Here is a 26,079-nt window from a genome sequence, read left to right as displayed (position 1 = left end):
ATACAAAGAGAGAAAAATGAACTACGAAATGTTCTGTCAATCCGGCTAAGCATGCATGGCCATAGACACAAACTTCAGAACTGATTCACAGCCTTCATCACAGCATTTAACTATCATGTACACGTTGATCATTCATCGTTATGTTTTTGACAGTCACTATTCACAATAGGAGCGCTAATTATTACAAGTTTAAATGAAGTTATTTCAGAGATTATTAGCCAGTTCATATTCAAAATTCAAATTATCAATAATCCTTTAAATAAACCAGTGAATCACACTAGAATGCCGTTCAAAACATTGTAAACAAAAAAAAATCAGGTTATGCGCAATGTCCGTGGGACTGGATTTTCAAGCAAACATGTAAAAAGCTGGATTAGCGAACTCCTCAGCTCCTCACACAGGGTGTTCGCTCTCTTCCACTTCCAGAAGGCTGTCGCAGCAAGCATCGACGTCGGAGCTCTCGCCGTCCGAACGCAAGGAGTTCCTACGCAAGTTGTCACGGCAGCTGTCTGAAAGAAATAGCCAGGACTCGAACGTGCCAACCCAAACCGCAAGGGCACATACTGGGAACCGCCGCTCAAGACCCAGTTTCGAGTCGATTTCGGGCCACCCGGTATCGCGTTCACAGTCGACGTTGCGTAATGAGACCGGTCACAAGGCATCGATGGAGGCTGGCACAAAGTTGGTGCAGGCTGAGGCGACCGAGACTGGACGGGTAAGTGTTGCGCATAATTGCTCCTGAAAGACCATCCGGGCAGACCAATTTCGTTTGTTATCTCACACAACACACCCTTTGGTATGTTTTTTTCTTCAGTGTTGTGAGCAGTCCTTGTGGGTGCATATGTGGGTGCAAGGAGGTAGAATTTGGCGGGCGTGCATGACCACGCTGAAGAAATACGACTGACCTAGTTTATAGAGCAATAGAGAAAACGTATTGTGGTATTTTTGTATTTAAGGAGAATGCCTTTTTTGGGGCGAGTTGGTACGTATCTCTTCATATTTTTTTCAAACAGCACTTTTGAACCAGCACAGAGAGCGCGAGGAGAGGAACACGCGGCGATGAACCTACAATAAAATTTTATTGGAAAGAGGCAAGTCAATTTATGCGTACGCCAAACTTCCGCACATGTACACAGTCATTTAAGAGTTATGAGGCTGCATCTTGGGAGTATCAATGGGCAGGTCTTCTGTTGGGTGCACATGGCCTGTTTTGAGAGCTCTCTTTGCTTGGTCAGTTCTTTCACTAGCCCTAGTGAAGGAATGTACAGCTTTCTCTTCGACTGTTTTCTTTTGATTTTTTTGATGTCTCATAACGGTGTCCGTTTGTAGTGGAGTGGTGGGACGCAACACCTCTTTTCCACTGACTCCCTCGTGTAGGTGAAGTGGCGAGTGTACTTTGCCTACTTTGAGGCCATCGGTGCGGCCTGGATGGCGCCCATTCTGGTTATGAACCTGTCCTCGCAAGCTTTGTTCATTGGCTCAAACCTCTGGCTCACCGCATGGAGCAACGACCCACACCTGCTTGAAGAATCGCAGCACATTGCGAAGCGGAACTTGCGGCTCGGGGTCTACGGTGCACTTGGCCTTGGGCAGGGTAAGAACAGAACAGGGGTTCGCGGTAAATCTGGGGAAGAAAAACGCAGTGAACGTTTTCACTTGAATCCTCTTCGTTTGAACTGCCAGCCTGTTCGAACTGACGCATTTGCTGCATCAACACTGTCATGTTCGACTGTATCTAGCGTTTTCGTATGCAGCGGTCTGGCAAGCGGGACCGCCTGCTGCGCCACCTACTAGGCAGCTGTAAGGCCTAGCCTCCCTCGTTTTGGCACAATAGCCAACAAGCATGTAGACGTACTTGTATCATAAATGTTCAGTTCGCTTTTGTTCGCTAATTTAGTGCCCGGCTGACTCTGTTCGACTGCAAGGTTCAAATACACAATAAACACCAAGGGCAATAAAAAGGGTCCAGTTGATTCGAACACCACGAGGTTTAAAATGCATTTTTATTTCTTCTCGTTAATTCCCTTCAAATGGTCAAGAGACGACTGCATCATGCTTCACTGTTCTGCAATAACTTTACAATTTAAAGCGTTAAGAGGAATTCGCCATTGCTTCCCAATTGTTGGCTGTCATGGCGTTCATTCACAGCTGATGGCGCGGTTTCTGTATCCCTGTTTTTTCGTCTTTTGAGTGCAGTTCTCACATGATTACATTGCACTGTCTAGCCCTATACCTGATGTGCTTGCAAGAGTGTTTCAAGAGCTCCCGGCGTCATGCCCGTGCTAATTGATGGATGTGCGCGTGTAGGTGTGACAATCCTGCTAGGCTCTCTGGCGCTCTCCCTGGGCAGCCTGAAGGGTGCCATGCTGCTGCACAATGGCCTGCTGCACAACATCCTGCGCTCGCCCATGTCCTTCTTCGACACCACACCCCTGGGTCGCATCGTCAACCGTTTCTCTAAGGTTTGGCACAGTTTAATAATGCGTTAGCATTACAACTGTCTGTGCGCGAGCGAAAATGACGAACGCCTTCACGGGCGACGCATGACATGTGACCCGCGACGCGTGCGAACCTTGTGACAGCATCACAACCTGCCCATCATGGCATATGGCAACCCTTTCACCGGATGTTAGCAAACTGCCCACCGTGGCAGTGTTGGTTGTGTTTGAAACAGGCATCTGCTAAAGCAGTGGAACATCGCTTGACCACTGGGCCACTGCACCACTGCGCCAGGAGTTGAATTAGCACTCCCAGTGATCTATGAATGTAAAGTAGAGATTGGCCAATTGAGTTTATATAGGCATTAGCTACAACAAAATCAGCAGCAATAGAAGCAGCTAACGCATTCAGACGATCAGCCAACGATCACATAAGGGTTGTTTCTTGCTCAATAAAAAAGGTTTTGCTTTAAACAAAGACTTGAAGAAATGTAGTCTATTCGTGGTGGAATTGTGATGTGTGAGGCTGTAATGCAGCTGACTCAAGATGACAAATGGCTACAGAAAGCAATAAAGATAATATTAATATGAAAACAGTCTTTGGCGAGGTCTGGACAGATGTGCTGCAGGTTCCAGGTTAGCCCAGAGCTTGGCAGTTTTAGTTGGAATGTCCACAGTGTCAATCTGTGCACTGAAGTTTGTTATGTTGCTTGAGTCGGCAAGGGGTTTGTAAAATCAGTAAATTCATGTAAACTTAGGCTTCACTGAAGTAAAAGATTCCACTTGACAGCCTTGGAGCAGACAAACCGGAATATTTCTGGATATCAATCCCATTTCCTTGCCCCGCCGCGGTGGCTCAGTGGATAGGGCGCTCGACTACTGATCCGGAGTTCCCGGGTTCGAACCCGACCACGGCGGCTGCGTTTTTATGGAGGAAAAACGCTAAGGCACCCGTGTGCTGTGCGATGTCAGTGCACGTTAAAGATCCCCAGGTGGTCGAAATTATTCCGGAGCCCTCCACTACGGCACCTCATTCTTCCTTTCTTCTTTCACTCCCTCCTTATCCCTTCCCTTAAGGCGCGGTTCAGGTGTCCAACGATATATGAGACAGATACTGCGCCATTTCCTTTCCCCCAAAACCAATTATTATTATTGTTAATCCCATTTCCAGCACTTCAAATCTCCTAGTAACCACAATTGGTTGAATATTTGCCCAAGTGGTGTTCAATACATGTGATGCTACAGTTCAAATAGCATCCGAGAAAATCCAGGGAGGCTGTGAACAGTCTTATTGCGATTTTGTTCCCTCAAGAAGAGCCTTGAGGCAGACCAGCTGTGGTTGAAGGCGCGGGAAATAAAACCTCTTTGTTAGCTGCGCATGAAATGTAACCACATTTGGCAGAAATGTTTAACATTTTGTGCTGATTTCAGCACTGCAGTTTTTAAAGATGACTTGCAGCTCTTCTTAGCGTAATAAGCTATTGGTTTTTTTTAATGCCCAGTACTCATGAAACTAAACGTTAAACTCTAGCATGCATATTTACATGAAAACGGTTATTAGACAAATAACCTTTAAAATGTATTGCACGTGCAGATATACAATAGAGAGTTTTACTTCACTACTGAACATCTCAAAATTACTGCGTAAAAAGCAAATTCGTAACAAAATGCCGAATGGGTGAGTGATAGCATTCGCAGAAAAAGTGAAAACTGGGAAAATCAGTTACCTCATTTATCATCACGTAAGCTGTTGATTTTGGTCAGAGAAATGCGGCGCTGCACGAAATGAAAGCTCTGATCTCTGTTCTTCATGGGATACTAAGACGGTGGTGTTCAGCTGTAGGAAGCCGACGGTATTCGCGATGCCCCAGCATCATCACAAGTGCAATTTTCTCAAAATTTTCAACTACCTCACACCCAAAAAACAAAGCCATTTTATAAATTTTTTTTCAGTACTTTGCGATAATTTCTTATCGTGAGATAGCTGAAGACGCGAGTGTACCGCAAAGAATAAACACAGAAATTAAAAGTTTCGACGAAACTGGCCGCGTCGTTGCATTGTTCCTCATTGAACCCAGATGTTGACGTGTTCAGCATGGTGTGTATCCTGCACTTCTGTCCCCATTAACTTCTTGCCGGTCTTCGTTTCAGCGTTTGAATAATCACCAACTCTAGCTACAAACTTCGAGGCGGAATAATAGACATCATAAGTAACACAAAGTTCAGCAGGGTGACAGAAAGGCAGCCGTTCTGGTTGTTGCTGCTGTGGTGCAGGACGTGGACACGATCGACCTGACAATACCGACGACGGTGCGGCAGTGCCTGATGTATTTTCTGCAAATGATCTCTGTGCTGTTCATCATCACCCTGACTACGCCCATCTTCCTGGTGGTCGCGTTGCCCGTGTTTTTCCTCTACTACTTCATCCAGGTGAGGAGGAGTGACCGTTTATTTTTCCTCTGTTTAATGAGATGATTTCGTAGAATATAGCGGATAAACAGCTTAGTAGAAAAGAGGTAATCATGTAGAGAAAAGTGCAAACCGGAGTGTTTAGAAACTCTCAACTGTACAGTAAATGGCATCCGGAAGTCTTTAATACTACATGTACACACTACAATAGCATTGCATATCTAGTCCACATGGTCTGAACCTGCCGTTCTTATAACGACCCGAATAGAAACGTAGAATACTGGGAGGACCTATTACTCAACCACGAAGCAGAAGAGCAACGGAAAGTTATCGGTCTCACCCTGACAGCCGTCGAGTGCCAAGGGATTCCGGCCGACGGTCAGGGGAATGAATGGGGGTATAGACTAAAGCCTTTTCCCCCGTCATTTTTGACGGGTGCAAATAGAAGTTATTCCTCTCTCTCTCTCTCTCCCTGTTTAGAAAGTATGCACATTTTATTGATTTACAACCTCCTTAAAAACCAACTGAGATGTTTTAAATCAGGAGTCAACAATTTATAAACCGACGGTAAGCACAATGCCCTTGAGGAAGGTATAGCGGGACAAAATCTACAGTAGTCATTAATGCCTCATTTCCCTAGTTATGCTTAACATTAATAGAAGCTGCGTGCTGCAAAGCCTGTAAACTTTCTGATGAGTAAAACAGCCCCAAGCACGCCAAAGCAGTATGAATCACAAGCATGGGATTTGAACCGAACATGTAGAGATGGAAACTCTCACGTATTAATTGTAATGGCTTTTTATCCGATACTAAAGAAATGAAAAGTAAACTGTTCTCTTTTTTCGAACGGAGACAGGTGTAGCTCAGGTAAGTGTTAGGAGTTTGTTCGTTATTACAATTGGGTAGTTTTACAGTCATGCATTAGTAACCATACCTAAATGTATGTTGTGGTAATCATACTCCTCTCTCTTCCGTTCTTGGTGGCAGGCATTCTACGTGGCCACCTCGCGGCAGCTGAAGCGTCTCGAGTCGGTGACGCGGTCACCCACCTACACCCATTTCTCGGAGACGCTGTCGGGTGTCAGCACGATCCGAGCATACGGCGCCCAGGAGCGCTTTGTGCAGGAGTCGCACCAGCTCATCGACCGCAACCAGATGTGCTACTACCCGTCCATTATCTCCAACAGGTGCCACCACACACACCCGTCACTCGTCCACCTTTCGCACTGCATGAAAGACAGCGATTTTAGACAGGAGTGTAAATAGAGTGGCATGGGTACCACGTAAAAGCGCGACTTTAGGGGTATTTCGGCATTCGCATTGTAATGAAATGTTTCCTGTAGGTTTTCGACCTCGTTTCTATTATTTACACCAAGTTTGATGGTGAAACAACCATTCATTCCGGAGCAAAATGGCTTTAAAAATCGCCGTTTCCGTAGCTTCAGTTAAGGCGATTTTTGCGCTAAACACTGTGTTTGCGACCTCACAAACAATAATTGGACGCTGCTACCCTACGGTGGCTAGATGAATAGCTGTGCCGACCGACAAGGCATAAAGCGTAGTTGTACACACCTCCGCATAACGAAGGAAAAAAAATGGAGCTGCTGTTTTCCAGACGGCGTTCGGGTGTGGGTCGTCTGTTGCTCGTCGAGTTTGCATTTGGCTTTTCACTCACCTTAGCTTTTACTCAGAACGTTACTTTCTTTTGTGGGCTGTTATTAGACAGGAAAGATGAATCAGAATTGAAACTCTGAAGATACGAGACAAAGGTGCTTTATCTTCGTCTGTTTCCGTCAGCTGTAGCGCAGCACAGTTCGGAACAGGCGCAGTGCTTTATAGTAGATATGAAGAAAAGAATACATACAGCCGGTTTAAAAACGACGCGGAAGAGACCTGAATTTCTCCTCATTGTTGTGCCGTATAGTGTCTCGAATAACTCTTTAGAAAAGGCGAAAATCCCTCCAGAAAGTTGACGGTTAAGAAGGCGCTTCTTAGTGAAAGCCACTTCGAAAAGTAGACCGTCGAACGTTTTCTTGGAAGGTAACGCTTCTACCGCATCACAATAATTTTCAATGTAGCATGAAATCTAGCGCAAACGTTATGGGCTGAGTGATAGTCGCCGTAAGCATTTTATGAACATTGACTTCATTTCCACCACTGAAGTAATTTCAGCCATTGAATGCGCGTATGAGTGTTTTTCTAATAATGTTTCTGCATCATGGCTGCGTCAAGAGGAGCAACGTGCATGGCCACGGACACAATTTCAGGTCCGGTTTGCTGTTCTCGCTGTTTTATAATGTGTTCATTGGGTATTTAGAAAAGCGGTTTGTCGCGCCGGAGGCACAATAATTGAGTTAATGTGACGCAATAATTAGACAAAGATATCAGGAAAATACCCCGAGTTGCCCTTCAGGCTTTATTTTTTTCTGAACATAAAAAAAAACGATTGAGGGGAACTAGTTGCATAAATGCAAGATCTGTCTATTCTTTTATTTGGCTCAGATAAGCTTCTTTCTGATATACAAATTTTCTATTCACTGATGATGTCCCAGGGAAGCATGACTAGTTCATCAGAAAAGGCAGTTGCTCATCTGGTGACTGTAATGTAGTTCAAGCTTTAGTTTCAATATTTAAAATTTCTCATTCATGCAATGTTTCAAGCGTTAAGATGTTCACATGCTTGAAATGTGAACGCAACACAAAGTTGAAAGAAAAAAAAGTAGGGTGCACTTTGCATACCAAGTCAGAAGAAACATAGCATTCTTGAATGGCGCTGCTCTTTCACACACTAATGTGGCCGCCTGCACTGTTTCTTTTCTTAATAAATCTGGCCATGAAAAAACGCGTGAAGTTTTGCATCAAGGAACCACGAGAGGAGGAGCTATGCATCTCTTCATATTTTTCTTGTTTTTCTTTCTCTCTCTTTCAAGGTGGCTTGCCGTGCGGCTCGAGTTCTGTGGCAACCTGATTGTGTTGTCTGCGGCACTGTTTGCTGTTTTTGGCAGAGAACACCTGGACGGTGGCCTAGTCGGTCTGTCTCTCTCCTACGCACTCTCAGTGAGTTTTATTTGATCATCAAGCAAGAAACTAATAATTTGAACCACCGTTGCAAGTGGTAATGAAACCAAAACTCTATGTCGTTGGTTGAGACCGTTGTGCTTACATTGAATCGACATCTTTCGAAGTAAAGAAAAGGAACAACTATTCTTTGTGTGAGCACCCATGAATCAGATTAGCGTTGTGCGCACTTTGTAGAACATGGGAGAGGCACCGTCCTAGCATAATTTTAGCATCTACTTCTGTTTTTTCATAAAATGTTGATATAACACTGATAAGGATTGCATGCGATAGGTGATGTTTCATACCGTAACCAAAAATTCATTCGATTAGGTCAAAAGTCTATTTCTGGCCCTTCTTCACTACATAAGCTAGAAAACCTCGTCGCTTTTTGAAAAATGGAGGCAATTCTGGGTCATAAATTTCACGGAAACTTCGGAAAAATGTTCTCTTTTCAAAAATTTTGCCCCTTGTATTGCCTGAAAAAGGAGAAATTCCTCGAATGGTACAACACTGCCCGAGAAGAGAACGAAACTGCTACCCGCTGCTAAGAATGTCAATGTGTGCCTAGTTTTATTGACGGATGCTAACCGTACGCGGAACTAGCCTTATGGTAGCACTTTTTCAGTTGCACATAGATATCGACTCTCTATTTTTTATTTTGCCCGAGACTACACGCTGGGTGTTAGGTTACACAATGAATTGGTTTGGGTTGAACTGTGCATACGAATGCTTTTTCTGAATCATGGGCCATCTCTGTCGTTCCCAGATCACAGCCACCATGAACTGGATGGTGCGCATGAGCTGCGAGTTTGAGACCAACATTGTGGCGGTCGAGAGGATCATGGAGTACTCCCTGTCACCCACCGAGGTGAGTAGTGCACGTTGTTTTTCTTTTCATGTTACACCGCATTAACAGCACATGTTAACATGCCTTTTTTGTGCTCTTCCTCATGGTGTTGACCTAAGAGAGTTCTATACCTGCCACGCGTAACTAGTAACAGCTTTTCCTTTGTATATTGAATTGTCAAATGTCTCCGGCGGTGACGCTGTACGCAGGCTGCTTGGAAAATTCCGGAGGCCAAGCTCCCCGAAGAGTGGCCCCAGGGTGGCGAGGTGCAGTTCCGGGACTATTCCACGCGCTACCGTGATGGTCTGGAGCTCACCATCAAGGACATCACGGTCTCTGTCCACCCGGGCGAGAAGGTGTTCTTTTGACTCTTGCCGAAAAGTTAGCCTGTTAAAGTCAGCCCCAATTCCACAGTAATAGTGTAGGCTGAATTGGTTTTTATTGTCAAATAGATCACAGCACAAAAGTAAAAGAGCATATAAAGGCTGAGCGAAACACGAGTGTTTCTCTGTGCCCTTCCGCATTCTAGGCTCATATTGCGCCATGCTCTATTTAACTGTATTCCCATCATTTCGTTCCTCAGGCCGATCTCTCTGCCTTTTCCGCTTTCGTTAGTTCCTCATTGGTTGTCCTTTTTACGCGACAGCCTTAAGGAGCCCGTGTCGCAGAAGAGCCGGTGTCGTCCATGTCTTTGGTCGCCAGCGAAAAATGGCGCATGTCGGTGGACACCTGAACCGCGCCGTAAGGGACGGGGTTTTCCTTCCCTTACGGCGCAGTAGCGCAGTACGGGTGTCCAGCGAGAATTGTGAGACAGGCGTCATTCCTTTCCTTAAAACCAATTTTCATTTCAATTTCCTTCCCTTACAGCCTGGTTCGGGTGTCCACTGAGATATGTGATACAGGCGTCCTTTCCTTTCCTTAAAAAAGTTATTTTCATTTTCCTTGCCTTACGGTGTGGTTCGGGTGTCCACCAAGATATGTTTCCTTTTCTTAAATTGTCCGGGCAAGGGGTCCGAAGGACGATGGCGTTCCGTGGATTTCCTTGGCAATGCTGCAACACGCTGTCGCGTCCTGCTCTTAAAGCCAAAGCTTAAGCATCCTCCAAATTTTTCTGCTGTAGTTGGAGCTCGTTTCCCAGCTTGTTAGTGCATTTTGCGACTGTCTCCTCCACAAGATGCATTTCGCTACCGCTCGTATGACGTTGCGAGTTCACAAAAGTGGGTGCCTTCTTCACCTCACCTGTTGGCAAAGCTCTCTGGATGGCATGCACAATTTTTATGCATGAATGTTCAAACAGATTTATGCTCAGATAGTAGTGGATATTCATGTACTTATTGCGTAGTCACTTTTATGGGCCACTCGGCTGAGCTTTACAGCGCTGGCCATTGAGGGTGAAGCCTCCCGGCGAATGGTGCTGGTTGCCAAAACGCTTCAGTGGTCAGGTGACCACCTTATGTACATCCCGGTGCCAACATTTTCATTATCAACTGGGGCATATGACTGCGCCAAGCGGCTTGAGACGCCGCTGAAGTTCACAACTGAAACGACAGCACGGTGCGGCATCCTTTCGCGCCTGCATTGCAGCAGCCGCAGCAGTTAGGATTAAGCCGCCACTTGTGGTGCCGCACATCAGTTGCGTTGCGAGATGGCCGTGGGTGGAATCGAGGTGTAGTGACATGCTCTGTGCACTGCATGTATGCGGGCAGCCAGAGCCTCAAGCATGTCGGACATAGGAAGGACGCTCTAGGAACACTGCATGCAACTGAGTTGCTCGATAAGATGCACACGTCCGTGCCAATGCATTTTGCACTGTTGTGGTTGGGAGCCTCGAGATCCTTGTTCAGGCAAGGATGGCTGCTGAGGTTACCCGACCCACCAGAAAGCTTTTTTAATAGCCATTTCCTAAATATTCCGTGGTCATCACTAGGTAGTAACAACGTTTTAGGTGGCCACTGATGATTTTTACCATTTCTAAAGAACTGTTCAGGAAATTTATCTCATACCTTGAGCTTGGCGCATGGTGGTCTTAGTGGCTTATGTGCCATGAAACCCAATACAACACAGCAACACAACATATATTTCACACTGCACAAGGCACTCGATGTATCCCTCCCAAAACCAAAACACAATCGTCAGCTGCCTGGGTGTAGCAGCATCCAAACTGCATGCAAAAACTGCAGAACCACAAGGACAGCTAGATAGCGCTTATCATCATCGGCATACCCAGAAGTGTACCGTATTTACACAAATATAATGCGCTTTAACCTGACTTCGTAGGTTTGAGAACGTATCTCGCTTTATAATCAGGACCATGGTGCGAATATAGCACGGTTTAGTTGTTCGCTGCTAAAGAAAGCTGCAGCAACCTTCACAAGGATAAAAATTTGTCAGGAGCTAGCTTACTTAGTGATGATCTTTGGACCGCGCGGCACTCACGGGGAAAGTAGAAGGTGGCTATGGACGAGGAAAGAATGCTGCGCAAGCCGTTTAGAAACAGAATTAGACCTCTGAGAGAGTTTAGTGTAGAAGGTAAAGGGACTTGTCAGCAATAAACAGCAGTAGCATGCCAGCGACACCAGCCGCTGGAGCGTGAGCGAGTGCTTTCTAATTTCACGCACAGGAGGATTTGCTGCGCTCGATGACATCGCCCACATTTTTTGATGTGCTATGGCTTTTATAGTATCCACGTAATGGTAGCTTCCGTATTTCTGTTCGTCGTGACCATTTTTTTCATACCTTGCAGTAGTTATATTGAACAGGCTGAAAACGAATTGTAATTGTAACATATAAATACATTGGTCGCATAAAAGCAAAACACTTAAGACGCGACCTCCCGGTAAGTCTACACCTTCCGAACAGATTTATTTCTCTAAAGCTCATCTGGCGCGCTGTGTGTCAGTATGTTTTCTTCCAGAATAGCGCATGAGCTACGCACGACCAGGTGCCGCCAATTGAAAATTTTCGTACGGTTTAAAACTCTGCCTTCTCCTTATATCCGTTGTCTCGTTATAAATGTGTAAATACTGTAATTTGTACCAAATTGGGAGGCGATTGCAGGCTTAACTTTTTTGTACACCTCTGATTTTAGGGGTAGGTCCTGTGACCTGCTGCATCCTTTATTCTTACACACCCTATTACGGCGTCAGCTGTTACAACCCTTTTCTCGTTCTTGGTCTTATGCTTGTCATGTGCTCACAGGGATCTATCTTAACCACATTATCCAAGGGTCACGCAATGCATTGGCCATACTTTTGTGAGTAATTACTGCCAATGACGACCATGAGATCTCAAGGGGCGAGTGTGTGACACATTTTTTTGCCAAATTCTTTTTTCACTATCCCCAGGCATAAATTGCTGACGCTAAAGCTCATGACCGTTACATTAATGCTCCTTCAGCTGTTTTTGAAGCCAAAAGCCTCACTACTCTAGGTAAAGCAGTCTTCGGGAAGGCGGCAGAATGACCTTGAACGACCTCCAGCCCAACCAAGGGTAGCCGTGTATGACCATATGTGCTACAGTTATGGTGTCGAATCCTTGACCCCAGACCTTGACCCATCACTCTTATTTGACGTTTAATCTTCGACGTTGGGTGACCTGTGAGTTTACCTTTGACCTTAAGAACACCCGATGGGGTGATGTGACGCCACGTGATAAGCAACCATGTGTGCAGAAGCTTTTCGCTGAATTCCAGGGTTAGCCAAGTTAAGCCACTGCCAGTGTTTTTCTGCTGTGCATATGGATGACTGTTTTACTGCGTCCTGCAGGTTGGAATTGTGGGCCGGACGGGTGCGGGCAAGAGCTCGTTGATGCAGTCACTCTTCCGCATCGTGGAGCCCGCCCAGGGCACGATTCTGATTGATGGCATCGACATCACCAAGATCGGCCTGCACGACCTGCGCTCCAAGCTGACCATCATACCGCAGGTATGATTCGCATCTCTTTATTGGGGGCAGGCAGGTTTCCTGCTGTTTACGCAGGCTCTTAATAAATGCATGCACAACTGAGAAACTCTTTTTGTTGCTTTTCTCTTGTTTTTGCATGGCATTGTGAAGCTGTGGGCATACGTCATCTCTGTTCAAACAAGGGAATAATGTAGCAGAAGGCACTGACAGCGGGAATAAATCATTTTCACGTGTGTTACAAAATTCTGTACTCCAAATAATTAAAGAAATTTTTAGGGAAGGGAGCACTTTAATCAACACCTTGAACACCCACAGTCTAGCTCAGGGCATCGGTATGTGGCTCAGAACCACCATCCATCAACACCTACTTCAAACAATTCTGGATTGATTGTGCGCGTATCTAATTTACGCTATAGCATGGATGCCTCACCGGAGGAAAACACCGGCGCCATCCAGAAAGCTCCCGATTGCCTAGCCGGCAATGACGTCATCAGCGACATCACCAGAACGGAGAAATTGTTTTATCGCGTGGACTGCTTACACTCGGACACTGCTTAGCTTGGTCCTCATGCGAAATTTCACAAAAGGGCTTTCGCACACCTTTCACTTTGTGAAAAGGCGATGGCCTATCAGACGCTTTTAACAATCCCAGAGGGACTGCGAGCCTTTTCACGCCGACGTTTTCACCAAAGGCACTGATAGTACTAACGCACTAAAAACCCTGCATATTGGACGATTATCGTAAACCGCGCATCTTTGACGTGCGTGTAACGGCAGGCGTGATGACGGTAGTAGGGCTCCTCTTCCTAAGCCAAAATATGGCCATTCAGCGTAGTTTAGGTATCCGAGCTTCGCCGCCATCCGGCGTTGAAAGCGGCTAATGGCCACGCTTTCGCCAACCATCCGAACCCAGCTGTGCGCCGCTTTCGGGCCCCGACTAGCGCATCGCTCATCGTTTTTTTAAGAAGCACACACTAAACAAATTCTGACCCTTAAGGGTGCAAATCAGCTGTCCCCAGACGAAAACCCTTTTGGGAGTTAAAAAGGATGCAGAGATCAGCACCCTTAAGAAAGGGTGCACGGAATGAAAGTTTAGAGGGTGCGCATCAGTCGAAGGATTTTTTTTCATGGGTGGATCAATGTGGAGCACCCTTCCAACATGAATTTGTAGAGGTGTTATGGAAAAATAGTACCCTTTAATGATGGTGCAACCATTGCATCCTCTAAAGTATCATGAAGTGCACCCTTCTTTAAGGGTGCTGATCTCTGCACACTTTTCTGGCAGCGAACAATAGGAGAAGGGTGCTCGTCTGGGGACAGCTGATTTACACCCTTAAGGGTGAGAAATTGTTTAGTGTGCAGTCTCGCCGTTCCAATGCCACTGGGCGTTCCTCTCGTTTGTTCCGGCGTTGTTCTTGCTTCGCGGTTAAGCACGCCAGAACAGGGCACTGGTCACGAGTTTTTCGTTGTGCCGTGGAGCTTCCCCATAGGGCTTCGGATCGTTTTCTGTCCATATCATGTTTTCTATACGTGTGAGGCTCAGTCTGTGTGAGTCTACTCTTGTTTAATTATGCTTTTCCGAGTTTTTTTAGCCTGCACAGATATCCGATATTCGATTTCTTATTCAAAGGCATTTCTTATTCACCGTATTCGATTAGATAGGGAAAATTTCGGTATGGCACACCACTCATCTAGGGTCATCGGCGAACAAAGCTAGATCTATAGCGCGTTGTCGTCATTCCTTGTTCTGCTGACTGTTCTCCTAGGACCCGGTGCTTTTTTCGGGCACCGTGCGCACCAATCTGGACCCATTCAAGACCAAGAGTGACGAGGATATCTGGGAAGCCCTGGAGTTGTCCCACTTGAAGGCGTTCATCTCTGGCCTCGACAAGGGCCTCGAGCACGAAGTCCAAGAGGGCGGAGAGAATTTCAGGTCTGCCGTGTTGCTCTCCATTTCACAACTGCTTTCTGATTTTTTATTTTTTCAGTTGAGAGTCACTGCGTTGTTTGCTCTTTAGTTTGTCACTGTTACATTTGCCTCAATTTTTTTTTGCTTCAGTTGAATTCGCTTTTATTTTCTGTTCTCAAATTTTACCCCTCTGTTGTTTATGTGGCTGTAGTGTTAGCATGGTAAATGAGTTCCTCTATTCAGTTTATTCCATTATGCTCAGGAACCTCTGGGTCAATTCAAACGCTCTACTCACAGGGAAGGGCCTGTAGTCCTGCCGTAAATTTTAGTTTTTACATTTTTCTCTCACGTTTTTATCCCCGCACTGGATTAAATTTTTGTAACCTGAATTCTACCCCTCATAACAGCTGAAGGTGCAGCTATTAAGAACGTTTATCCAGCATCATGAACTACGGCAACTAATTCAAAGTATATTTTTATTCCATTGTTAATGTTGCTTTAAGCATGTCCTCAACATATTCTCTGGGCATTCTTGGCGTTTTTCACGGTTTTTCGAATATCCTCAGCATGCTCATGCCTCAATTTTCCACGTACTCTCAACTTACCTCGAATGCATTCTTAATGTTTTTAATGTATTTTCAACGGGCTGAACGTACTCTTGTGTCTTCAATTTATTTTCATTGATTTCTCAACAAATTCTAAATGCGTTTTTAGTGTATTCTTAACGTGTTTTCCACAAATTCTCAATGTGTTCCTTGCACAGTGTGGGTCTGCGACAGCTCCTCTGCCTGGCGCGGGCGCTACTGCGCAAGTCCAAGGTGCTTGTGCTGGACGAGGCGACGGCGGCCGTGGACCTTGAGACAGATGCGCTAATCCAGCAGACTATCCGGCGGGAGTTTGCGGGCTCCACCATTCTCACCATCGCCCATCGTCTCAATACCATCATGGACTACGACAGGTAAGCTCCAGTGTCTCCTCTGTTTGTGCAGGAGTGTCGACTTAGCATGAAAAGTCGTCTTGCTAGAATACTCTTCAGGTGTACAGTGGGCAGCAAAAGTTCGCAGAATATGCGCACTCGAGAACAAATTTATTGCAGCATTACTTCGTGTCGTAGTCGCCTAGCACTGATATCAACAAGTGGTTCGTGCGTGTTGACTGCGGTGTTGTTTCGTTCTGAGAATTTTTTTAGGAGTAAAGTTTTGCAAGGAAAGTGTTGCCGAGATTTACGAAACTTTAAGAACTAAAATAGCCTCAGTTTTTTTCATACTGGGCGTGTTTATTGGCTATTGCGAAGAAAAAGGATCGGAAATAAGCATTTTTTTTGTCTGAAGAAATTTTTAGTATGGTATGTAACATCGCTGGTATACTCTTGACAGAGTATGAACATGACATTGAGAATGTTTATTGTCATGAACATTTTTTGTTGTACCTCCTCACCGCATTAACTGTTTCTTCTCGCTGTATACTTTTCGCTGACATCGTTATGGCATTGGTTCTGTTTCAAAATGAAAAGTTCGGGGTGGTAGTGAGCGAGAAGGGGTGCTGAAGTGGGCATGCAGTATGGCAGAAGTGTAGTGGTGCAGGGTTGCAGTGTGTGAAAATCTGTGTTTTGAGAACAGTTGCTCATTTAATGCATTCATTCATTTGCTGATGGAGTAGTTGGATCAGTCGACCAGTTTCAGAGGAGCAATAGGGCCGCAGAATGGGGCTTCATAGTCAGAGTGCTACATTGTGCCTTCATAGAAAGTATTTTCACTGATGTCATGCGGTTTGACGCGGCATGGTATCTGTACATAACGATAGAAGTTGTTTCGTACATTCAATTAATCTCAAGGAAACACTAGAAAATTTAAATTTGGCTTCGTTGACTTTTATTCCCCTCTTGTCATAGGACAGTAGGCAGTATGATAATTGACCCAGTGACGAAGATGATTTGGTGCATCTGTCAGTCTTAAAAGTAGTCATAGCTTTCTCTAAACTAGCCAGAAACGTATTCACGAATGCGTAGTATATATCACAGTAAGTTGTGTTAGAAATCTCATTTTGTGGCTTACGTTTCTAAATAAAGACCTTATGTGCAATAGTTAGTTTTTTTTTTTGCTAGTAATCCTCCGATTCACAGCATGTCTGGCGGAGGTCCTTTTTTGTTTCAACGCGAACTCCGGCATTGCATGATGACTTTCATGATTTAAAGGCCTCGTATCGTAACTACGCAGGATTCTGGTGCTGGAGCAGGGAAGGGTGGCTGAGTTCGGCAGTCCAGCCAGTCTCCTGACTGCCGAGAACTCCATCTTTCACGGCATGGCCAAGGATGCGGGCTTGGCCTAGCACAACATCCTATGTTATAAGTACATCGTTCATGGTCGCCAACCACTACTCTTTAGAACCCCTATTTTTTTCATCTCCAATGCACCCCTTCCCATTTCGCCAGATATTTTGTGGACACACCTGTGCCTTTTAATAACGTATGACGATTCCTGTTCACCAATCATACGCGCTGTTTTTTTTTCTCCTTGAGAACGGGTTCCTGTGAGTCTCTCTTGAACTGTTTGAGTTCGTGAGATGTTTCACGTCATAGAAATTAGGGTACAGGTGACTCCTGTCCCTTTTCCTCCTCACCAATGTTTCTATTCTCAACAGAACAGCAGATATTGAATGTGTTTTTCTCCTAATTTCATCTTGCGAAGACTTGCAATGCCTACAATTCCATCTTTTAAAATACTTGTAGTTTATGCAGGGAACGAGACATCGTGTTCTAAGAATCTCATGATGCGAGTGCTTCACAATTTGTACTGAATTAATTGTTATAGTATAAGAATCAAACTTTAAGCTAGTAGTTGCGACGAACATATATCATTCAAGAGTTTAATGTGTACCACCTTGGAAAAGATGTGTCGCGTTGCTCCGGTGCTTAAAACATCGGGCCGTTTCCAAAACAGCTTTTACAAAAGCCTATATAAGTTTATGTTGACTCCTTGCAGATTCGTGTGCAAAAGGGTTTGGATTTATATTATAAACTTGAAAACGAGAGATGTCCTCAAACGGCGCTGTTGCAAAGCCTAAGACTCAATGCTTAGTGGGTGCTTGAATGCAATATTTATTAAAAATCCTCGTGAGATCTGCTGAAGTTCATCACGTACTCATCTTTACCACAATGTATGGGGAAGGCCTTTAAGCTGTGAAATCCTCCTGTTATGCTGTGAAAAAGCTCCCCAGGTGGCCCTGTTTACAGAATAGTGGTGGTGAAGGGGCCAGGAATTCGCGTACCAGGATTGATACATTATGATGACATCGCTGTTTTAGCTGACGGCGCGAGATGGCTTCAAGACTTGGTAGACATTTTCGGAAAAGAGGCGAAGGCTTTAAGACTGAGATTTAGAGTGAAAAATCGGGAGTAATGGTGACAGGCCAAATTTTGGAAATGGCCTGTGCCAAACTTGGAGGTCACCATTGGGTTGCGCATGGTCAGTTAGCGTTAGACATTGGTTTTTGGGCAAATCTGCCAAGGTAAACTTTTGGGGTGGCCAAGGTTGAATATTAGAAAATGCTCGGGCCAAGTTTAGAGGTCACGATCGAGTTTAGCATGGTCGACTATAGTTGCATATCGATTTTGGTGCAAATCAGTCATGGTCAAATTTTAACGTTGGCCCGGAAAAATTTTTGGAAATGACCAAGTCCGAATTTGGAGGCTACCATCGTGTTTGACGTGGGCAATTAGGGTTGTGCATCAATTATGGGTCAAATCGATCGAGGCCAAATTTCAGGAGTGGCCCGGGTTAAATTTTGGAATTGGCCAGGACTAAATTTGGAGGTCACCATTTTGTTGGCAACAGTGAAATTTGTGGTTGGCTGGCCAAATTTGGAGATATCAACGTGTTGTGCTTCTTTAGCTTAACATGGCGTCGCGGTCAGGTATGGACTGAAGATCGGATGGACAAAATTCTTTGTCAGTGTTGGCGACCGTATGAGCGGTTTATCACTTAAATTGGGATGGGATGGGAATCGCACCTATGCCCTTTAGATCCCGACTCAGACACGTTACCACCAGGTCACCGAGCCACTTCTTTTTTTCTTTTATTGTACGAAAGTGCAACACTGCCAGGCTTCAAACATTACTTAAGCTAACCTAACCCACTAACCCATCCTACATAGTCAAACCAGCAGCCGGTCGTCACTCTGCCTGCGCATAACATTTCCATGAGACACACGTGCATCAGGTAAAGGCAGCCAGGCAGGCAGGTTGACCTTACACAGCATGTACACTCCACATCAAAGCATACTGCTCTCTGTATAGAGACTTCGGTTAAGGGGGGGGGGGGGGGCTCTGCGTGGCGATCAATCATGTGGCTCATACACAGTCTAAACAGTCACATGAGCACAAAAAGTTCTCATGAAACCTTAGAATCTTGCACTGTAGGCAAAAATCTTTAGTATAAGGCGTGACCTCAATGTCCTTTTTAAGGATCCGTTGAAGTATGCCCGCCCAAGAAAACACGGCCTCACAACAAAGCATAAAGCAATGATGAATAAACTGTGGCTGCTGACGCAGGTGGGAGTTCACTGACGTAGGCAAAACACACCCTTAGCACGAAGCCACTTTTTTACAAGTGAAATCGGCGTGTAAAGTTTAAAAAAGAAAGTCTTTGCGGTAGATTCAGCACAAACCGTTTGCACACGATTTAATACAACGTTGTTTAGAAAGGCGAGGTAAGGCTGTCAGCACACCAGTAGAGGAACTAACGTCTCACTCAGAACTTCTGTCACATGTTTTTTGGAGAGACTGTATAGATACGTTAAGGGAAAAAGTGCAGTGAGGAAATAGATGGGTCAACAATGTCATTCAGAACACACCGCAAAGGCCTCTCGCGTCTGCGAGCATGAGCAGTATGTCTGCCCAGCAGTCCCACAAAAGGTTGCTTTATTTATGTAAGAAAAAAGTCGTGACATTGAGCAAATGCACACCGCTAAGAGGAACATTTGCATGTGATCAGGTGTGTTCGATATAACGCTGAAATTACTTTGCGGAGAACTGCCACGTAGGCAGCGACGTCACGTTGCGTTTCAGTCCTTCTCTACGTAAACAGGAAACGACACACAGTCAGCCGTGCTTCCACCGTTTTCGATGAGCAGCGTGACGACGAGGTTTCCATCCTGCAATTTAAACGAACAAGCTCTGATCATCTGCCGGCTGACGGCAATACTTTGGCAACAACACCAGCGCCTGTTTTTCTCTCCAGTCTGCATTTCTTTTTGTCGTGAAATCTTCAGAGAGCATATTATCCTTGAGAACATTGACATTCCCATCAGTACCCCGTCAACGTCCAATAATTTACTTTGTTCTTCACTGCTGGAGATCGTTTTCCGAACAAATCATGATATAATCTAGGATCTCTGTTAGCACTGGTCCTTGAAGTGACACATGTCGTTTGAAACAGGTTACGTGGACAACAGCATGCTACTAACTTCTCATTAATGAAGAAAGCTTTCCATAAAGCCTGGGACGTAATGACTACCGTTATTGTCACAGCGATATAGATTTGCAAACTTAATGTCGTGTCTTGGTGTGCAATCTTGAATCGGTTTAAGTCATGCTTTACCAGTTACAGGTAATAAGTCCCGAGCAAACTGAGATAAATAAGTTGACTAGTTATTGCGCTACTAACTTCTGCCCTTCTACAGTTGTAAGAAAACTTGGTTTGAAGCATTAAAAACTCTATAAAGAACGACACAAAGGCTGACTGTCGGCAAACTGTCCGCGTAGGGCAGCGGCGTCTAGCTTGGCGGCGAGAGTAGGTTATTACGCAATTTTGAACTCACCCCAATGAACTCCTCGGCTTCTTCGTCATCGTTGATCCGCACGGCCACCATAGCGGTGTATGTACCAGGCTCGATGGGACACTTGTTGTCCCAGTCACGGTTAAGCAGTATCTCATCGATCTTTGTGCCTCCACAGAGCTTCAGTACGCTGTGAATTTACGTAAAAAAAGAGCCACATGGAGCAAAACTCTTACGCAAGCGATTGCAGTGACCACGAGCTTTGACGTCGACATAGGTTGGCTGTCTCGTATTGTGTGCTTGGGGTGCCGCAGAAAATGTAAATCGTTGAGCATATGACTATTCAGAGGAGTTAGCCAATGAAGGTCTGCCGTTATTTCTGTGGCTTAGTGTATTTAGCGTTTCACACTTGCTTTATTGACACTGCTTCATTGACATTGCTTTATTCACACTATTTATTGACAATGATGGTCTGCTGTTATTTCTGTGGCTTAGTGTTTTTAGCGTTTCACACTTGCTTTATTGACACTGCTTTTGCAACGAGGATAGTTTACCCGTTGACAGGTATCACTATCATGTTTGACTTTTGTTTTGGCATCTTGGACACTACTTTGCTAAGATATGTCATATCCCCTGTTTTCATTGTTCACCTCATGAATCTTCAGTTTCTTTTTTGGCATTATGTTTAGCTTGTTATGTTTGAAGTATCATATCCGTTGGACATAATGATATCCGGTAGCCCCCTTGGCGGCGGCATGCTGGTATGAACTGCCCACATGGCATATCTTTCTTTTGGCTTTGTAATCTTTCTGTTGGCCAACACTGGTTGCCTGCTCTTAATAAACTAGTTGGAAGTTGCGGTCTGTACCTGTCGTATGTGTTACTTGGTTGTGTCCTGTGTTCTTTGCGCAAGTATATTCTTTGTTAGAAATGAAGGTCTGCATGCCTAGAACCAGCGGTTGCGCGGTGTCCGCTCTGGACCCAAGACCTTGCGCACACTGACGGAATGGCAACTGAGTACACAGTTTTTAATTGGTTCGATGGCGGTCGCGACGCACTGGCGTCCTTGACTGGAGCACGCTCCTTTCGCATGAACACATTTTAAGTGCTTACCAATTGAATCGAATATAATAGATGGTGTTATCTGATGCCAGCCATCGAATACGTGCGTCATACGGGGTTTTGCTGTAAAACAACCGTTTTTGACAAGGCCGCTGCTTGGGTGAAATTCAAGGGCGCTAGCTCTTTGTGAAGATCGCCTAGTATTGCGTTGTGTGAAATTGTCGCTTTGGAATTTAAGGCATTCTGACCGAAAGGATTTGCTGGCCAGCCCAAGTTATAGAACGCCCATCAAGAACTAAATGTCCTTTGACAAAAATCGGCAGCTGGTCCGTTTGCTAAGGGAGGTAACTTACAATGATGAAAAATTTAAGCAATAATAGCATGATGTGTTACTTAGCGGCGACATGCTGCGAGATGGCTACGCGTGATGAGCTGAAGGTCCCTGAACAATTTTTTCACTCATCGCGTCACTAAACGTCTGGGTTCACTGAAATTTTCACCCATTGCCCCGAAGCGGATCCAGTAACAGAGGGCTCTGCAGGTACGTGAATTGCGATCTATTTTTCTAGCCAGGTTGGCTTTTCTGGCACGCTTTGAGCGAAGGAATTTCCAGCGATCATTCCGTCATCAACCATGACCGGAACACCTCGGGGATAGCCTGGTATTTGTTGTAAAAAAGAAAAGGGTGCTGCTGGTGTGCCTCTCACTCGTTATAGGTTTCAGCGCATGAGAAAGGCAGTAGTAGGGGCCACTTTGCACTGTTGCTCTTGTCCATACATTATGTTCAAAACGCAATGTATTATTAAAGAAAACGTATTGCAAAACGGTACTTTCTTGAGCTAGTCGGTACATGTTCAGCAGTTAAAGGCACAGTGCGACTGAGACAGGGTGAAAGATATCTGTGTCGGTCTTCTTTAAAATGAAGAGCATGTTTCTTTTGTGAAGGCACAGTGCGACTGAGACATGAACGAAGTCTCAGTCACGCTGTGCCCTAACCAAACAAAGATTTTCTGCATTGCATGTGTTGTGTTCCAGACTTGTTAAAGTCATAAAAATGATACTAGCGCAGTTATGCTGTTGTGGGAACGCGATAGGACGGAACGCTGAAGGGGACGCATTCGAGTAACACTGGCGAAACGCACCGCTTTGTCGCCAAATGTCGTCACTTCGTGCGGGTGTATCAGCGACAGCGATAGGCGATGGCCGTTACCATCGTGCATCGCTTCATGCAGTTACTGCTTTATTGGATTATTTATGTGTCGAATTTCTAATTATCCCTTAATTCAATATATTTATTAACCCATTCCGGCTGCTTTCGCTTTACCAGAGTTGATGAGGACAGGACGCAAGGAACTATACTATTTAGAACTCTGTGTGCCTCCTGTGTTTATATAAACGATGCGATGGCCGCCACGGACACTCTGCATAGTGTGATCTTGTATTCCATTCATGTCACCTCTTTCTTTCCTTCCCTTCATCTCCTTCTACTCGTGCAATGTAGCAAACAAGGCATTGCCTAGTTAACCCCCCTACCTTCCATCACTTTGTCTTTTTGTGACATAAATTGCCATGGGCAGAAAAATAGAAATAAAAAGAAAATTGTCCAGTACGCACCGCATAAAGAGCAACAAGCTCTCTTTAGCTGACAGAGATTATTTTGGGCAGGAAAAAAAATAAAGAAAAAGTGCCCTGTCTGCACCAAAAGTTGGCACTACGGGTTCTTGCGCAGAGATAAAGCAGTGTTGCCAAAATAAAAAGAAACGAAAATAATATTTCCCGCCTCTTTATATCAGTCGCACACTAAACCACCAGCATGTCCTTAGCTTAGAGCACAAAGGCTAGTTTATCGCCCCGTCGGGGAGACTACAGCCAGGTGCGCCTGGTTGAAGGGAGACGGATTGGGCACAGGTCGAATGACTGGAAAGAGGTAGGGTGAACTATTTCCAGTACACTAACAAGCTCACTTAGTCAGTTTCTTCATGGTGAAGTTTGCAAATTCAGTCTGCTTACCAGTTCGAGATGTAGTCGGGGCAGGCGAGCTCTGTGCCGTTTGGCCGCGAGAAAGAGACGTAGAGAGTAGGATCGGAGTCCAAGGGAGCCGTGACTTGGATATCAGCTTTCAATTTCACCTTCTTGCCGAGTTCAGCGTTCATGATGGTTATGTTCTGGATCACTAAGATGGGGTCACTTTCGCCTGTGATAGAACAGTCAGTATGTAGGATGCAGCAGATATTTGAAAATAAACAGCTACGGAACACATATCTGCCTCGGATTTTTTTGTCACTGTGTTTTTCCGCCAGGACGTATGCCATGGGTCATGTATATTGTTTTCTAAGTGGTGATTATTGCATCAGAGCATAGAAAGAATCAGTTATGCGAAGAAGAAATCATCATCATCATCATTTATTGGCCCTTAAAGACCCCTGGAAGGGGCATTACATAAGGGGGGCGGAACATCGAAAACAACAAAGTAGATCACTGTCAAACATTGACACAATCAGTGATCAGCAGGATATATGCAACACCTTTAAATAAGCATTAACAAAATATAAAAACAGCAACAGTAAAGAAAAAACAGAGGCAAACAGAAGCAGGCAAGAAATTATCCACATCATGTTTTCAAATGGGATGTCAGCAACTGCCTAAACTTATATGGATCGCGTTCTATTACAATATAGTCTGGTAATGAATTCCATTCTTCAATGGCAAGAGGCAGGAATGACTTGTTGAATGCGTTTGAAGAGCCGTGCAGACGTAGAATGCTCATGGAGTTGAAGAGGCGGCGTGATGTTCGGAAAGGTGGAAGCAGAAGAGAATCCCGAAGCGAAGGAAAACAGAAGTATAGCTTATGAAATAATGACAAACAGGCGATTTTCTGTCTATGCGTCAGAGGCTCCATGTCAAGCGATAATTTTATATTGGTAACACTGGAGTAGGTGTCGTAGTTGGAGGAAATATATCGGGCTGCACGGTTTTGAATGGCTTCTAGGCTATCGATTAGGTAAGCCTGATGTGGATTCCAAATTGGGGAGCCAAATTCTAGTTTGGTTCGGACGAAAGTTTTGTAAGCTAGATTGCGAATAGAGGGAGGGGAGAAACTGAGGTGCCGTCTGATGAACCCAAGTGATTTCGATGCATCAGCTGCAATCTTCGTGATCTTTGTGCACAATGAATGAAGACCGCTACAGACGTAAGATTATTATCAGCAAGACGTCTATATTCTCACAACCATCGTCACGCATGACTGCATCATTGTGAATTCATTGTGGTGATGTGCACAGTACTAGAATGTGCCGAGCTTTTAAAGTTATCTGCTCACTTGTTGTTGACCACACTTATTGTAAGAAAGATCCATGGTAATGAACTGGTTCTAGTCGGCCATCTCAGCACCGATTTTTTTAGAGTGCGCCATGGAAAAATGGGCTTCAATTTTACGAAGGCAGAACAGAAACCCTGTTTTCAATTCAGCCCGAAGTCTTGTGTGATTTTAGCATATTACACCAAGTGCACAACGCCACTAAAAGCTCACACACCCAAAAAAAAAACTCAGAATATCCGCTTACCAGGGCATGGAGTCAAAGTCGGCGTTTCGTTTTGAGACGAGCCAGCTGCGAGGTTTATTGCTGCAAGAAAGCCGACAAGGGTGATGGCGATCATATTTCCGAAGAAAAAGCTGGATTGTTTCAGCGTGCACCAGAGAGTCCTTTTTAAAGGCGACCTGAACGGAAACATGCATAGGCGGAAAATGTTCACGATAGAGCTAGCTGTGTTTTTGTTAACAATGTTTTTCTGAAAACTTTACCGGTCTATAAAGAGACTCACGTAGAACGTCTACCATCTGGACAGCAGAAGCCAGTTCACCAGCATGCTCCATGCTGTTTAACTGCCTGCCATAAAACCTCCTTAAGCACGAAGAGCGCCGGATGTTTCGAATAGAACTCATGCCACCTGTATTCTTTCTGCAGTCCTGAATATTACGACCTGAAAACGGATGTCGAGCTGTGCTTTGTCTTTCCGCTCTTCAAGCCCATTGTTTAATATTGTTTCGGGTTCCCCTGAGGTCATTCTGGGAATTCAGAACTCCCTCTGCAGTCCACGTGCAAAGATTTATGGAATGCAGTCGTTGTTTCAGCTTAAACCTGATGTTATGTTCTCCGCTGGGACGTTTCATATCATAGCTCAATTCTTCCGATCGAGCAGCAGGCACATCAGTGTCGACTGGTCTCAAAAATGACAAAACATGAGAAAGAATAAGTAATTGGAGCCAGCGTTTATTGTGAATAACTTTATGATCATTTGTTTGTTGAGTAATGAGTTATTTAAGCTAATCAGAAGAAAGGAATAATAACTGCTAGAATGTAAAGAGGCTTATTTATTTATTTATTTTTGGTTTACTGTCAACCTCAAAGGGGTTCTTCCAGAGTGGGTTGGAAGAGGTGACTGATGTATACCACTTTTTATGTGGCTGTTATCTTGAAACCGCTACAAAATGTGGTCGTAGGGACATAATACAACTGCTAATAAACAATTATTATGAACAGTGCATAAAAGAAAGAACTGCCTTCTCTGCAAGTTCTGCAACTTTTGAAAATGTTGGATGGCTTGTAATACATGGTTCTAGTCGATTCCATTCACGTACCGTATGCGGAAAATAAGAATGCCAGAATGAGCTGTTAG

At 44.8% G+C, this 26,079-nt stretch overlaps 2 protein-coding genes across 2 annotated transcripts in view; one reads left to right on the top strand and one right to left on the bottom strand.

The window, feature by feature from the left end:
- The window catches only part of LOC144104415 (ATP-binding cassette sub-family C member 3-like), a 55,617-nt gene extending 36,757 nt beyond the window's left edge, over positions 1–18,860 (top strand). Inside the window, exons 17-28 of the mRNA XM_077637400.1 lie at positions 427–715; positions 1,378–1,594; positions 2,308–2,462; positions 4,713–4,868; positions 5,835–6,034; positions 7,778–7,904; positions 8,674–8,775; positions 8,964–9,110; positions 12,519–12,677; positions 14,423–14,589; positions 15,329–15,523; positions 16,782–18,860. Coding sequence (XP_077493526.1) covers positions 427–715; positions 1,378–1,594; positions 2,308–2,462; positions 4,713–4,868; positions 5,835–6,034; positions 7,778–7,904; positions 8,674–8,775; positions 8,964–9,110; positions 12,519–12,677; positions 14,423–14,589; positions 15,329–15,523; positions 16,782–16,893 — 2,026 coding nt within the window. The 3' untranslated portion in view covers positions 16,894–18,860. The remainder of the gene's footprint in view (positions 1–426; positions 716–1,377; positions 1,595–2,307; positions 2,463–4,712; positions 4,869–5,834; positions 6,035–7,777; positions 7,905–8,673; positions 8,776–8,963; positions 9,111–12,518; positions 12,678–14,422; positions 14,590–15,328; positions 15,524–16,781) is intronic.
- Positions 18,861–19,428: 568 nt separating this feature from the next.
- On the bottom strand, positions 19,429–25,129 carry LOC144104414 (uncharacterized). The gene is made up of 4 exons (XM_077637399.1): positions 24,966–25,129; positions 23,413–23,596; positions 20,383–20,530; positions 19,429–19,716 (listed from the first exon to the last, which is right to left on the bottom strand). Exons 1-4 carry the CDS (start codon positions 25,057–25,059, stop codon positions 19,627–19,629), a joined length of 516 nt encoding a protein of 171 aa, XP_077493525.1. The 5' UTR covers positions 25,060–25,129; the 3' UTR covers positions 19,429–19,626.
- Positions 25,130–26,079: the final 950 nt, after the last annotated feature.

The sequence above is a fragment of the Amblyomma americanum genome, chromosome 9, assembly GCF_052857255.1.
Source record: "Amblyomma americanum isolate KBUSLIRL-KWMA chromosome 9, ASM5285725v1, whole genome shotgun sequence".
NCBI classification, from domain to species: Eukaryota; Metazoa; Arthropoda; class Arachnida; order Ixodida; family Ixodidae; genus Amblyomma; species Amblyomma americanum.
Note: the sequence above shows the minus strand (reverse complement) of the source record. Positions and strands in the feature narration are given on the sequence as shown.